Source organism: Mustela nigripes, chromosome 5 (assembly GCF_022355385.1).
Source record: "Mustela nigripes isolate SB6536 chromosome 5, MUSNIG.SB6536, whole genome shotgun sequence".
NCBI classification, from domain to species: domain Eukaryota; kingdom Metazoa; phylum Chordata; class Mammalia; order Carnivora; family Mustelidae; genus Mustela; species Mustela nigripes.
Window position 1 is genome coordinate 140,303,977 of NC_081561.1, and position 12,554 is coordinate 140,316,530.

General features: G+C 49.3%; 1 protein-coding gene across 3 annotated transcripts in view; it reads left to right on the top strand.

Annotated features, from left to right (window-relative positions):
- ZDHHC14 (zinc finger DHHC-type palmitoyltransferase 14) overlaps positions 1–12,554 on the top strand; it is a 266,729-nt gene that overhangs the window by 222,625 nt on the left and 31,550 nt on the right. For all 3 annotated transcript variants that reach the window (XM_059401334.1, XM_059401336.1, XM_059401335.1), the window contains exons 4-5: positions 4,982–5,119; positions 8,406–8,454. In XM_059401334.1, the coding sequence (XP_059257317.1) occupies positions 4,982–5,119; positions 8,406–8,454 (187 nt within the window). The remainder of the gene's footprint in view (positions 1–4,981; positions 5,120–8,405; positions 8,455–12,554) is intronic.

A 12,554-nucleotide genomic window follows, 5' to 3' on the forward strand; every position in this document is an offset into this window, starting at 1 on the left:
ACCGCTCCTGTTTTCCTTGTGTTTGGGGTCTTTTTCCTATTCCATTCCTTCCCCTGATCTTCCTTTAGTTGGAGGAGAGACACAGTCTCCCCTCCAAACCTGCGGCTCTCGATGGGCAGAGTGTCTCTGGGTGATTCCCTCCTCTGTAAAGTGTGGGCATAGCACCTACAATGGGGCTGTTATTCAGGATAAATGACAAATGACAAGGTAATCCTAACAACACATAATACATCATGACGTAACAGGCAGCCGATAAACGGTACCTTCAATCATCACTAATAATACTGTGTTCATTATTATTTTGAGTTTTGAGCTAACAAAGTAAGACCATAATTCGTTTTTCTGGGGCCTCCTTCCCCCACTAAAGATCTCAGGGCAGGTGACTTTTTGAAGTTGGCCTGCCTCCCAGCCATAGCATCTGGGTCTCCCAGTCCATCCTCTGGAGCTTTTGATAAAACCTCCCCGCCTCCGTCTGTTAGTGGGAGAAGCCAGAGGCCCCTTCTCGCCATGCGATGACTCACACTGACTGTCCAGTTGGTGCTCTGGTCGACAGCTGCCACCCCTCAGGCTTGTCTGAGTGCTTTCAGATCTCACGGACCCCTGCCTTTTCCTCAGGTTGGCTCGCCCAAAATCTTCTCTTTCACCAGCATATTCCATGTCTGCACCTGGCAACCAGCGATCGCTTGGATACCTACCAAAAGCCATTAAAGGCATCTCTTCATTGGCTTGATGCCTGTGTGTTGAGTGTCTGCCAGGCTGTTTGGGTAGCTAGAAATGGTTTCTTGCTGCACACTCACCTGGGGAAGGAGGAGAGGACAATTCACAGATGATTACAGGGCAGCATGGTGCTAACAGCGCTGAGGTCAGGGTGCCCCAGCTAGCTCCTCAGATCTCCAGTCTTTTCAGAGAACCTTCCATGTTTGTCTGCACCTACTGCCCCTCTGTGCTGTCCCCCTCCCGTCAGGCTCTGTTCCGGTGTGCAGGGAAGGCCGAGCACAGATCCAGGACAGTGCGACAGCACAGGAATAGCTCCTGGTGCTTTGGAAAGGAACCCTCCAGAAATGCCACGGTGTAGAGACCACTCCCTTCTGGCAGGGTCCAAACTTGAGAATCAAGGGCTGTGGCAGCAGCTCCAAAAAATTTATTCTTAAAAGACTCTCCCAAAACACCCCATACACCCACCGCCACCCCCAACCCCAGGACAGACGACACTCCATTTAACTTTTCCCTGCAGGAAATACACAAACTGACCTCTAGTGACAGCTGTTCGAAACGTCCCAGATGTTGCGGACGCATGCAGCTACCTTTGCCAGCTGTTGGGTCCCCCTTCTCCTCCCTCAGATGACCTCTTGCCCAGGCAGTTCCTGCTTCCCACAGGCTCCCCGAGGGCATGTCATGCACACTTCCTCTTGCTCCAGCTCGGCCTGTACCCAATTCCTGTCTGCTCCTCTCCCTGGAAACTGAGTCACAGGAGTCTTCCCATTCAGAACAGCCCCAGGTGCCCCCTGAGCTTCCTCCACTCCGAGCAAGGGCACATGTGTTCTGAGCAGAGCCATGCAGGACGGGGTGAGCACCCCTTGTCCTGCTTTTATCCCCGACCCATAAAGGGAGGACGCGGTGTGCTTGCCAGCACTGGCGAGAGAGAGCAGACTGCGTGAGATGCTAAAGTAGCTTTTCTCGGCGAGGAGTTCACTCCTTAAGTGCGAGAAAAGTTAGGAGTCTGAAAATAAAGCATCGCATCCAATAAGATGAGGAGCATCTTGAAGCCACGGAGTGTTGTTGTTGCTGTTGTGTTCCTTCCTGGCACTTGGCATGGCACGGGGCACCTGCAGAATACTCAGGAAGGGCCACGTGCATTTCATGGCCAGGAGTCCCGGAGGCAGATGGAGCGGGCTTCGTGCCAGCTTTGCTGTGCACCAACTGAGCGCAGTGTTGGGCAACACGCTTGCTGGTGTGGACGTCCTCTTGGGAGTATGAGCGTTTATGCAGCCATTTGACAAACATGTATTAAAGACTTAGCGTAGCGCTGGCAAACACAAGCAAAAAATGAATGATTGTGGAGAAAAGTGGGGGTAGAGTGGACAGGACCTGTTGAAGGTGGCCCATGCCATTTTGGCATCACCAGTGTGTGGTTGGATGAAGAGAGACGGGACGAAGAGAGACTTCCCCGTGGTGGAGAATCCATGGAGAGGAGAAGGGGCCCAAGCTGAGCCCCAGCGGGCAGGCCACCGCCGCTAGTCGGGCAGAGAGGGACGTGGAGGAAGGGGCTGGGAGGAGGGCGCCGGGAGAGCCGGCGTTCCCGCCATTCCTGGTTTTGTAGGACCCTCCCAGACGCCATGAGCAAGGGTCTCCTGCCCCTCACCTTCCCCAGCTGCTCTGCCTCCCGCCGGAAGAGCAGAGTTCCCGCTTAGCTAAGACTTCTCAGCTAGAAAGAAAACAGCCGCCTGCCCCGCTAGCCATGGTCTACCGTGGGCTACAAAGACCCTGGTGCTTCGAGGGGCCGTGTCCACAGTGCTAGTTACACCTCCCAAGCCCTGATAGATACTTGAGGCAGAGGCTCAGTCCACATCGTATCTGGGGTTTGGAAATCGGCTTTCACAGCTGGAATCAGAAGTTCCAATCTAGCATGTCCTCCTGTGCCCCCGGGTGTCTACCTCCCATTCCCCTGTTCGGTCCTCATGGATCAAGAAAAAGAGGCTTCTCCAAATGACAGACTCAAAGTCTTAGGAATATCTGGTTGGTTCAGATTTTTTTTCCTTTTTTTGCCTTTCTTTGTGTAGACGTCTTCTCGTATAGTCTGGGAGAAATGAGGTGGTTTTGGCACAGGAGTTAACTTTTCCAGCTGTGTGGACTCGGCAGCCCACGTTAACACAGGACAGGGGACTGCCACCAGAGATCCCTTCGCGCAAGTGTCAGCTTCGTACCGGCCAGCAGCTTGTCACTAGGCCAGTGAGCTCTGAAATCTCTCTTTGGCTCCTCTGTTCACACTGGCCGTTTCTCCATAACGCACCTTGAGAGCTAGGATGGATATTACAGTTCCTTTACCACCACTGTTCCGAATGACCCTTGTGCCCTTTTCAAGAAGCAATCTTGCAGGAGACATAAAATGGGAGATGAGTGATTTATGACAGGTGACCAGAAAGAAAGGACCCTCTGCCTTTCCTGGCTTTGGACTGGCTTACTTACATAGTCGCACCTCCCAAAAGCCTCTCTGTATGTTTTTAAAACATAGATATTTAAAATCTGAAAACTGGGTAGAAGATAAGCTTGGGGAAGACCCCAAATGAAAAGCTAAGGTGTCCCCCGCCCCCCAGTGTTTTTGGCCCCCGTGGGCGGCAGGCGGTGTAATCAGGGTGAGTGTGTTAGTAGGACACTCCACATAGTCCTTCTGGAAGGAAGATCCGCTGAGCCGCGAGAAGAGAAGCCCTTGGCCATGACTTGCAAGGGGAGGGACAAATCACAATGGCATTACAGAATTTGTGTGAAATTCCTGCAGTGAGAAGATGTGAATTTGTCCGCGGGCTTCCAGGGGAGACAGTGTTAGAGCACCCAGTGTCAACCCTCAGGCGTCCGCAGGGCACCAGGGCCAGCGTATGGGGGGGGGGGGCTGGCCTCAGCTTCTGGCCCCCCTGCTCCTGAGGGGTCTCCTCTCCTCTTTCTAGGACTCAGTTTGCTCCTCTAGAAAAGGCAACGTCATTTTTCCTCCTAGAAATGGCTCAAGGCCAGGGGTATCAAGACATGCAACTTCTCTCGACAAACCACAAAACACCGTGTACTTTTTTTTTTTTTTTAAGATTTTATTTATTTATTTGACAGAGATGACAAGTAGGCAGAGACACAGGCAGAGAGGAGGCAGAGAGGAGGAAGCAGGCCCCCTGCCGAGCAGAGAGCCCGATGTGGGGCTCGATCCCAGGACCCTGAGATCATGACCTGAGCCGAAAGCAGAGGATTAACCCACTGAGCCACCCAGGCGCCCCAACACCGTGTACTTTTAAAAATGCGCTCCCAGATATTAGGTAACCCCTCAACAAGCCTGTAAGAGCATCTTCCCTTTACAAGTAACTTAGCTGAGAATTGCGGACTAAAAAATCTAGTGTGTTACATTGGACGTGAAGATCACAGTTTGATTTTTAAAATACAGTTTTCCTACAACTATTGAAATAGTGGAGACATTCCTTGGGAAATGGTTGTTATGGGATGTGAGAACAAGAGGAGGACCCCTCTGTCCTACCGCCCCTGTGACCTCTGTCTGTGGCTACTCGCACGCACACACGCACCCCCGTGCATGCATGCGTGCACACAAACAAGACAGAAGACTGTTGTGTGAATCTCGGAGGCTTTTGCAGAAGAAGGAAATCTTTTCTCATCATGATAAGAATTTGAGTTCCCATTCCTTTAAGTTACTGCTTGAGAGGAAGGTGTGTTCCTTGTTTTTTCAAAACAGCTAAGTTCTGTTGGAAGAATGATTCTGTTCTGGAAACATCTTCATGTTAAGCATTTCCCTGAGTGGTGCATTTGGAAATATGCGGTTGGATGTAATTTTGTGGTACAGTTGACCTTGACCAGCACAGGCCAGGACCTCGTTGGGCCGGTGATTCCTGGACAGTCCTCCATAAACACAGCGCAGTGCTGTGAATGTATTATCTTTTCCTTACAGTTTCCTTCATAACATTTTCTTTGCTCTAGCTTACTTTATTGCCAGAGTAGAGTATATAATAATATAACGTGTAAAACGTGTGTTACCCGACTGTGTATGTGATCGCTGAGGCTTCCAAGCAACAGAAGGCTATCAGTAGTTCCATTTCAGGGGAGTCAAAGTTAGATGGGGTGTGCAGCTGTGCGGAGGCCAGCATCCCAAACCCCGGCACCGTTCAAGGGTCGATGGTTTGTCAGAGTATTGGGGGGCAGGGAGGGGCTCCCTCGAGTAAAAAGACATTCTATTAACTGATTTCCTTTTTTTTTTTTCTGCCTCTCATTTCAGAACGGTTTGATCACCACTGTCCCTGGGTAGGCAACTGTGTGGGGAAAAGAAACTACAGATTTTTTTATATGTTTATTTTATCTCTGTCTTTTCTGACAGTCTTTATATTTGCATTCGTTATCACCCACGTCATTCTTCGTAAGTATGCTGGCGAAATCAGATGATGTATGTAACCATGTGCCTGCCTTTGGTTTTCTGATTTAATTTTGAGTTAGTATTTTGATCATTTCGGGCTCTTTCTTCTCTTTTCCCCTCTCCTGTTCCTCTCCTCACGTCCAGCCTGCCCCTTCGTGTACGCCCCTTCCTCCCTCCCTGTCTCCCCTCCCTCCCCGCCCTCCCTCCCCGTCCCCCCTCTCTGTCACCCCCCAGCCTCTTTCTCTGCCCTTCTTCCTGCCCCTTGTTCCTCCTACTCCCATTCCTCATCTTTCCAGCCACAGCTACCAGATCACCCAGATCAAGCTCTCTTTGCACTTACAAGATTTTTTCCTTCATAGGCTTGCCCCTGTTCCAACCTCAGTGACCTCACTTTCTCTTTGGCTCAGGGATCCCCTGGAAGACTCATTCCCACATTTTGCACAAAGGATAATGTGCTGTAATGATAAGCATCAAACAGTAGTTTTGTTTTACTTTTAACATGATACTGGCTTATGTAAGAACAGTCCCCATCCTGAGAAAACAATGTCTAGGGAATGAAGACTGGGTTTCCACACACACACACACACACACACACACACTCTAAAGATACACAATCAAAAAGATTTCCAGTTATCAGGTGACCATTAGTAAATCCCTGGTATACGAAGGAAGCAACTTTATTAAAAATGAGATTGGGATATTAAGGAGATTAATATGTATTTGCCTAGGCAGATGACATTTTTCATTTCCCATTCTGAAGGTCATAACTTTGAATTTCTTTTGACTTCTGGTTATCCACTTTCCAACAACAGGGAATGATGAGAAGGAAGGAAATTGGCTTTGAACTATAAACTTAAGCTTTTAAATTTCCGTTCCAGTGCCATTAGCAACATTAAAGTCGAGCACTGCTTCTTGTCCACATTCCAGAAATGGAACCGCCCATTAGCAAATGCAGAGCTCCCTTTTGCCCTGTTTCTGGGAGCATCTGAACACGGCCTCCCTTTCTCCCCGTGGGGCAGTGCTGAAACGCAGAGGGTGTGCTAAGGCTAGAGTTACTCTCGGCCTCTCTTTTAGTGGGGCGGGGGCTTAAGCCAAGGAGGCAGTATGGAGAATTTCACATGGATGTGTTGGTCAAATTCAGACATGAAGTAGAATCTCCCAAATTTTCATGACATTTTAAAACTTAGGTCCCCTTCTTTGGGCTGAAATCCCTTCATGCCAACGGGACTCGGGCTGGGCTTCTATGCTTGAGGGCCGAGACCCCGTGCGCTCCCAAGAAGGGGCTAGCCATTTGTTAGAGGCCCTTTCCACACTCACCATGGCTCTGCAAAGGCACCTTTTCCCTCTCATTTCAGAGTTGAAAAGTGGTAAAAATGCAGCCAGGGTCCTGTCTGCATCTTAAGAGGCAAAAGAATCAGAAACAACTCGAGAAGAAATAAACACCGAGACCTCAGTGCATTTAGGACATTAAAAAATAGAATTTAAACTTGACATTTTTGGATCATCTTTAGCAACTTCAGAATGCTTTTCTATGTATATTATCGGGACATATCTATGACCTTGCCCCTGTGTTCTGGACACCAAGGGCCAGTTTTTGCTTGCACACCTGCACACGTGAGCTTCGGGAGCACACGCACACACACACAGTGAAACTGGCCACTGCCCCCACAGTTGGGTGATGTACACTGCGCTTTATCTCCCCTCAGGTTTTAGTCACCCTAGACCCAACAAAATGGAGTTTGCTGTCATTTACGCTTATATATTTTAATCCCATCAAAATAAAACAACAACAACAAAAAAACCCCAAAAACATTCAGAATTTATCTGCTTGCAAGTTACCCGAATATGTTGAACAAGAGCAAATAAGGATTTTCCTCTCCTCTTATTCTGCACCCACCCAACCCCCCCCCCAACAACCCCACCTCCCCCTGACTTGGCTCGGCACTCAGTGCTCTCAGGAAGGGTATGTTTTTACATGGCTCCCATGATCCCCCAATATTCTGAAAACATTGGCCAAGGCAGGACACTGAGAGCAGCTGGAGAACTGTCCTGAGTTTTCCCTGCCAGGTAACAGGCTCCGGGGGTTGGGGAGGAGGGGGTTGGAGGCCATGACAGGAAGGGGAGCCAGGGCGGAATCCTGTGGCAGCAGAGATTCTGAGGAAGCGGACAGCCAGACTTCCTCATTGAGAATAGAAAGTTTGGGAAAGCGGGCCAGTTTAGATTCAGTAGGGAAAGAGAATTCATTTCTTTTAATGTCCTCATTTTACTTCTCTAAGATCTGTCCCAGCCCACTTGCTGGTTTTGCCCCCCTGGCCTCACAGAGACGGAAGCGACAACCTTAAGCTTTCCTTATTCATCTTCCCACCTTTGGGCATCCTAGCCCCGGGCACATCTTTGTGCCTCGGTAATGGCCACTGGGGAAGACAGCACAGAGGAAACGGGACTTTGGGGACAAATGCTTAGCCCTCCCGTGGCCAGCCACAGTTCCCTCTTACACAGAGGGGTGTGGGACCCTGCCTCTCACTCCCCCGTGCAGCTGCGGCAGCACGGGACACTGTGCCCAGCCCAGCTGTTCCTCTGCTGCTGCTCCAGGCCGGATTCCATTCCCCACATACACAGCTTCACCCAGCACAGCAGGAACCGCTCGGGGATGGGAGCTCCAAGCATTCCTCCTCTTGGGCTTTTGTGTTTAAAAACCATGACGACAACATGTAAAAGACAAAATGTTTCTTGTCAGATGCATCTTTCCTCAAGCCCCTAAAGAAAGTATTTTTTGCACCAGCAATTCACTCCTAAAGGAGTGAATAATAAATTGTCACTTTATGAGCTATGTTGTACTCCGGGTGCAGATAAAGACATCTTTTAGACGCAGCCTAATTTATAGGATGTCCGAGGTCAACAGTTAATGAACTTTGGAAAAACAGTCTTTCATAAGAGAAGAGGAAGAAAATAACATCCCATATTCTGTTTTCCTATTAAAATGAGGAAAACAAAGGAGTAATCAGAACTATAATTTATGGGAAAGTATGCAGACATCCATCTGCTTTTATTGAAAAAATATCCTGCAGATGTTGGGCCTAATTATGAATCTGCCATTTTCTTGTTAAATAACTTGAGTTGGATCTCGGTCCCGGATCAGCATCCTGGGAGCCGTAGCACAACAAAATGTAATTATTTAATTGATCTTTAGACACCTATTATTTTTATGTAGATGAGGGAACTTCCAACTTAAGGGCTGTTTCTCTGGAGGTGAATGTTTGAATACTAAATTTTTTTTTCATTTCCACAGGTTCACAGCAGACAGGATTCCTAAACGCACTTAAGGACAGTCCTGCAAGATATCCTTTGGGGTTGCCCTGGTTCCCACAATGCTAACGTGCTAAGTATTGGGCTGACCTTCTACTCAACTACCTCTTCCTCTGTGCCTTCACTTTTCTTCTCAGAAATTGTATTCTCCTTTGTTCCTTCTAAAAAAGTATGTTCACGTGACAAGCAGTAGCGTCCAAAGGTTTGAACCTGGGCATGACTCGTTTAGGCATGTATTAAGTTGAGGTGCTCTCGAACTAGGAAGCTAAGTGTAAATCCTTTCTCACTCTCAAAACATGCATTGATTTTTGTTAAATCAGGTTGGTATGGGCAGGAGTCCAGCGGACTTCATTTTGATGAGCAGGGGGTCCATGCGAAGTGTTTACAGACACCCTTGGTGGGTGGCCTGCTTGCTATGAGGTCACCATATGGGAATCCTCGGACCCCCTTTATGGATTCCTTCTGGGAGTGCTGTTGGGCACACCTTCAAGCAGTCCAGATAACCTAGATTATTCCCAGGCTCAGAACACCTTTTCACAGTCTTGAATGGACTAACTGAAAGATGGTCAATCTCAAGACATTTGGATTGATCCCACCCTGCCAAGCAGTTTGTATGGGCATGTGCTATTGTATTTTGAACTTCTTGAAAGAAAATGTTCACCCATGATGGGCTTGAATGGGCTCCTTGCCTCACCTGTCCCCCTAGATTTCCCATTCATTAGTGTAGGGTTGGCCCCCTGGACCCACTGACCTGGCTCCATCTGGGACCGCCTCTCTTCCTTCTCCGTATAACCAAGTAGACTGCACTTGAACTTCTCATTTCTCCCAAAAGTCATCTTCATCTTGTGGTAGAGGATTCTTAAACAATGAATGAAGAAGTTTGCTAAGACGTATATATCATTTATATCATTTCGTTATTAAAATGAACCAGCTCGTGTTTGGGGGCATGTGTGTGTGTGTGTGTGTGTGTGTGTGTGTGGTGTTACTTAGGTATTTGAAAACAAATGTGGTCCTGTATATATTTTCATTCTATAAAGTATCTCCATTTTGGTACTTCTGTATTTAAAGCACAGAATGTTGGTTACAAGTACAGAGTCTATAGTCAGCTGATCTCCCAGAAAGGGGGCAGGGGCATATGGAAGATCTACAAAGCCGACTTGAAGAATACATTTTACAGGTACATCTGTCTTCTATGAAGGATCTGGGAGGCAAGAGTTAGCTAGAAGTTATCCAGAAGGAAAGGTGGTCCTGAGATCAAAATTGTCAATGTCCGTGGCCGCTAAGAACAGGTCCCACGGGAAGGGTCATTCTTTGTCTCTCTTCCCAGTGCTGTCAGCGGCGACTCCGTCCACCATCATCTCCTCTGTGCCCTTCTGTTGTCACATGTTGCTTGGGTATATCTTATAGTCAAGACTTGTCTTGAAGAAGAGGCTCATCTGTCTTTCAGAAAACTGGTTGCATCATGAAAACATGCCGGTCTCATGAAGTTTTATAAATGCACCTGAGAACCAGAACTGAGGACTGGGCTGCAGCCGGAACGCCTTCTGAAGCCTCGAGAGGGTGGCAGCCTAAGCCACCGCCCCTCCTCTGTCCCTGGCACCTGTGATTTCTCCGACAGTGTGTGCCTGTATGGATGCCTATGGAGCTTTCCAGACAATGAATGGGCATCAGTGATGGGGACTCTTCTGCACGGGGAGGGGAGGTGAAAGCCTGACCTGGGACCTGGGGGATCTCAGGTGCTCCAATCCCTGGGGACAGCAGGCTCCTTCCTGCTCGCTGGGGCTCACCTCCATACCCCCTTCGTGCACAGCTGTCCCCCTGGAGCAGAGCACACGCAGTTCTTGTGTGTGGTTGGTCTGTTGCTGACGGGTCTTCCTGATAGCTGTTACAGACCTCCCAACGCATGGATCTTATCATATCCCAAGGAAGGACCAAAGAGCGAGATCTGGATTCCTGCTTACCCTCACAGTTATGATGTTTAAGGTCATTTCTTTGAACCCTTTTGTGTCTCAAGTTGTTGACCTGCTAGAGTTAGCCATTCCGTACTTGACATGCTGTGGCGACAAAGTCAGTTATACGAAATATAAGTGAGAACACCCAGCACCAGAATATTGTTTATGTGCATGACAGGAGTGATTTCAAAGAAGCATCTTTTGTGGCAAGATGTCCAATGGGCGGTCTCTTCCAGAACCTTCTTTTAGAGCACATGTCTGCTCATTCTCATGATTTGGCTGTGCTCTTGTGTATAATCAAGAGCATTGCGTTCCTCGGGAAGGGAAGCAGACAGATGCTGCTGGTGGAAAGAGCGGCCCACTGACTTTGCAGGAGAAACCGTCCACACAGAAAGGAGAGGAGAGAGAGAAATGCTCTTGTCAGGTTCCGAGCAAATTTTAGCTTGTTTTCCCTCCAAATAACATTCTCAGGTAGAAGTAAAGAGTCTTAGCTATGGCCCAGATTTTGAAAACACGCAGGCATCTCAGTCACTGCCTTTCCAGATGGTGTTGCGGGATCTAGGGGCTGAGGTATATCCCTTCTTGTGTGTCACCTGGACATGTCCACTACGTCAGGAGCTGGGCAGCCACCTAGCCCAGTCAAGAGCCTGTGGCGGCCACGACCTGCTTGTGATTGTGGGACCCCAACATGCGCCTGCTGTATTTTGGAGGCTTCAAGCAACATAAAGTCATTGCTGTGCTGTTCTGTAGGTCAGAAGGCCGCAGGCTTGGCTCATTTTTGCTCTGGGTCCCACAGCGCTGAAATCAAGGCATCACCAGCCTCGACTCTCATCTGGAAGCTCCAGGGGAGAACCCTTTCTTGGGCTCATTCGGGTGCTTGACCATGTCCATGGGATGTAGGATGAAGGCCCCTTTCTCCGTTTTCAGATTCAGGACTTCCTTACTCTTCAGAGAGAGCAGCAGCGGGCCGGGTCCCTCCCACACTTTGAAACTCTCCCGCCGGTCCTCCGCCCACCTCTCCCACCTCATCCAGAAAGGCTCTCCGCTTCTGAAGCGCGGCCGCAACCTGAGAATTCAGGACGATCTGCCCATCTCAAGGTCTGTGCCCTTCCATCTGTCTGATGCCCTGCCAGAGGACATCAGGGACCAAGAGCAGGCCCCCAGGGGAATGTGACAGCACAGCGGCCCAGCGGGGACAAGACGGGCAGGGAGATGACAGGAGCCGTGTGAGCAGCATCTTTCTTTACTCTTTCGGAAACAGTGGGGAACTTCAGGAACATCAGACTTGCCCATGCTAAGAAGTGAGGTGCTGGGTTTTTTTAGTTACAAAGAACATAAATGAATTGAACACCGAACGCCCCCTCCCCCGTCGGTTTGACTCCCGCCAGGCTCTGGGTGCTGACGCGTCTTCTCAGTTTGGAGAAGAATCCCTCCTTCTATCGAGTGAATCTATTAAAAGGGTTGAGGTCTGATGATTTATCATGAATTGTTATTCCAGAAGGAAAAGCATGCCTTAGGTCTGTGGGGCTGTGATGTGTTTTTGAGAAAATCCGAAGTTCTGGTTAGGAGTGATTACATGTGTGTGGTAAGTCAGGCCAGTTCCCATTCAGTTATCTGTTCAGTATATCCGGCTCCTGCCTTTCCTGTGGACACATGTGTGGCTTTGGGAGGGGCACGGGAATGGCCAGGTGGTACCAGTGAGGGGCTGTTCTCAGCTCGCAGGGGAAGGTGTGCTCACCGCTGGGGCAGCAACCCCAGGTCACAGGGACAGGGGCGGTCCCAAAGATGATGGATCGTGCTGCTGGGATGGTAGAAGCTTCTAACATCAGATCATGTTAATGCTCCCAGGCTCCCTTCCATCGCTGAGGCCCTGGGAGTCCGGGCCTCTTTGGAGGTGGCTGGTTTCTGACGGATGAGACGGATCTGGGAATTTCACCCTCATGGAAACGGCTGCCTGGCTGCCGGCCTTGCTGCCCTCAGCTCATCCTCTCCAGCTCCGCAGTCCCGACAGGGCCAGAGTCTGTCCCGCGCCAAGTTCTTAGAACAAGAGGTTTTCTGGGGCGTTGCCTGAGCGCAGAACTGAAGTCCCCTGTTGCCTCTGCCTGTGACCCAGCCGAGAGTTCTCGGGCAAGAAAATAACTCAAATTTATGTTTTCCGTGGCCTCCAATCTGATCTCCGG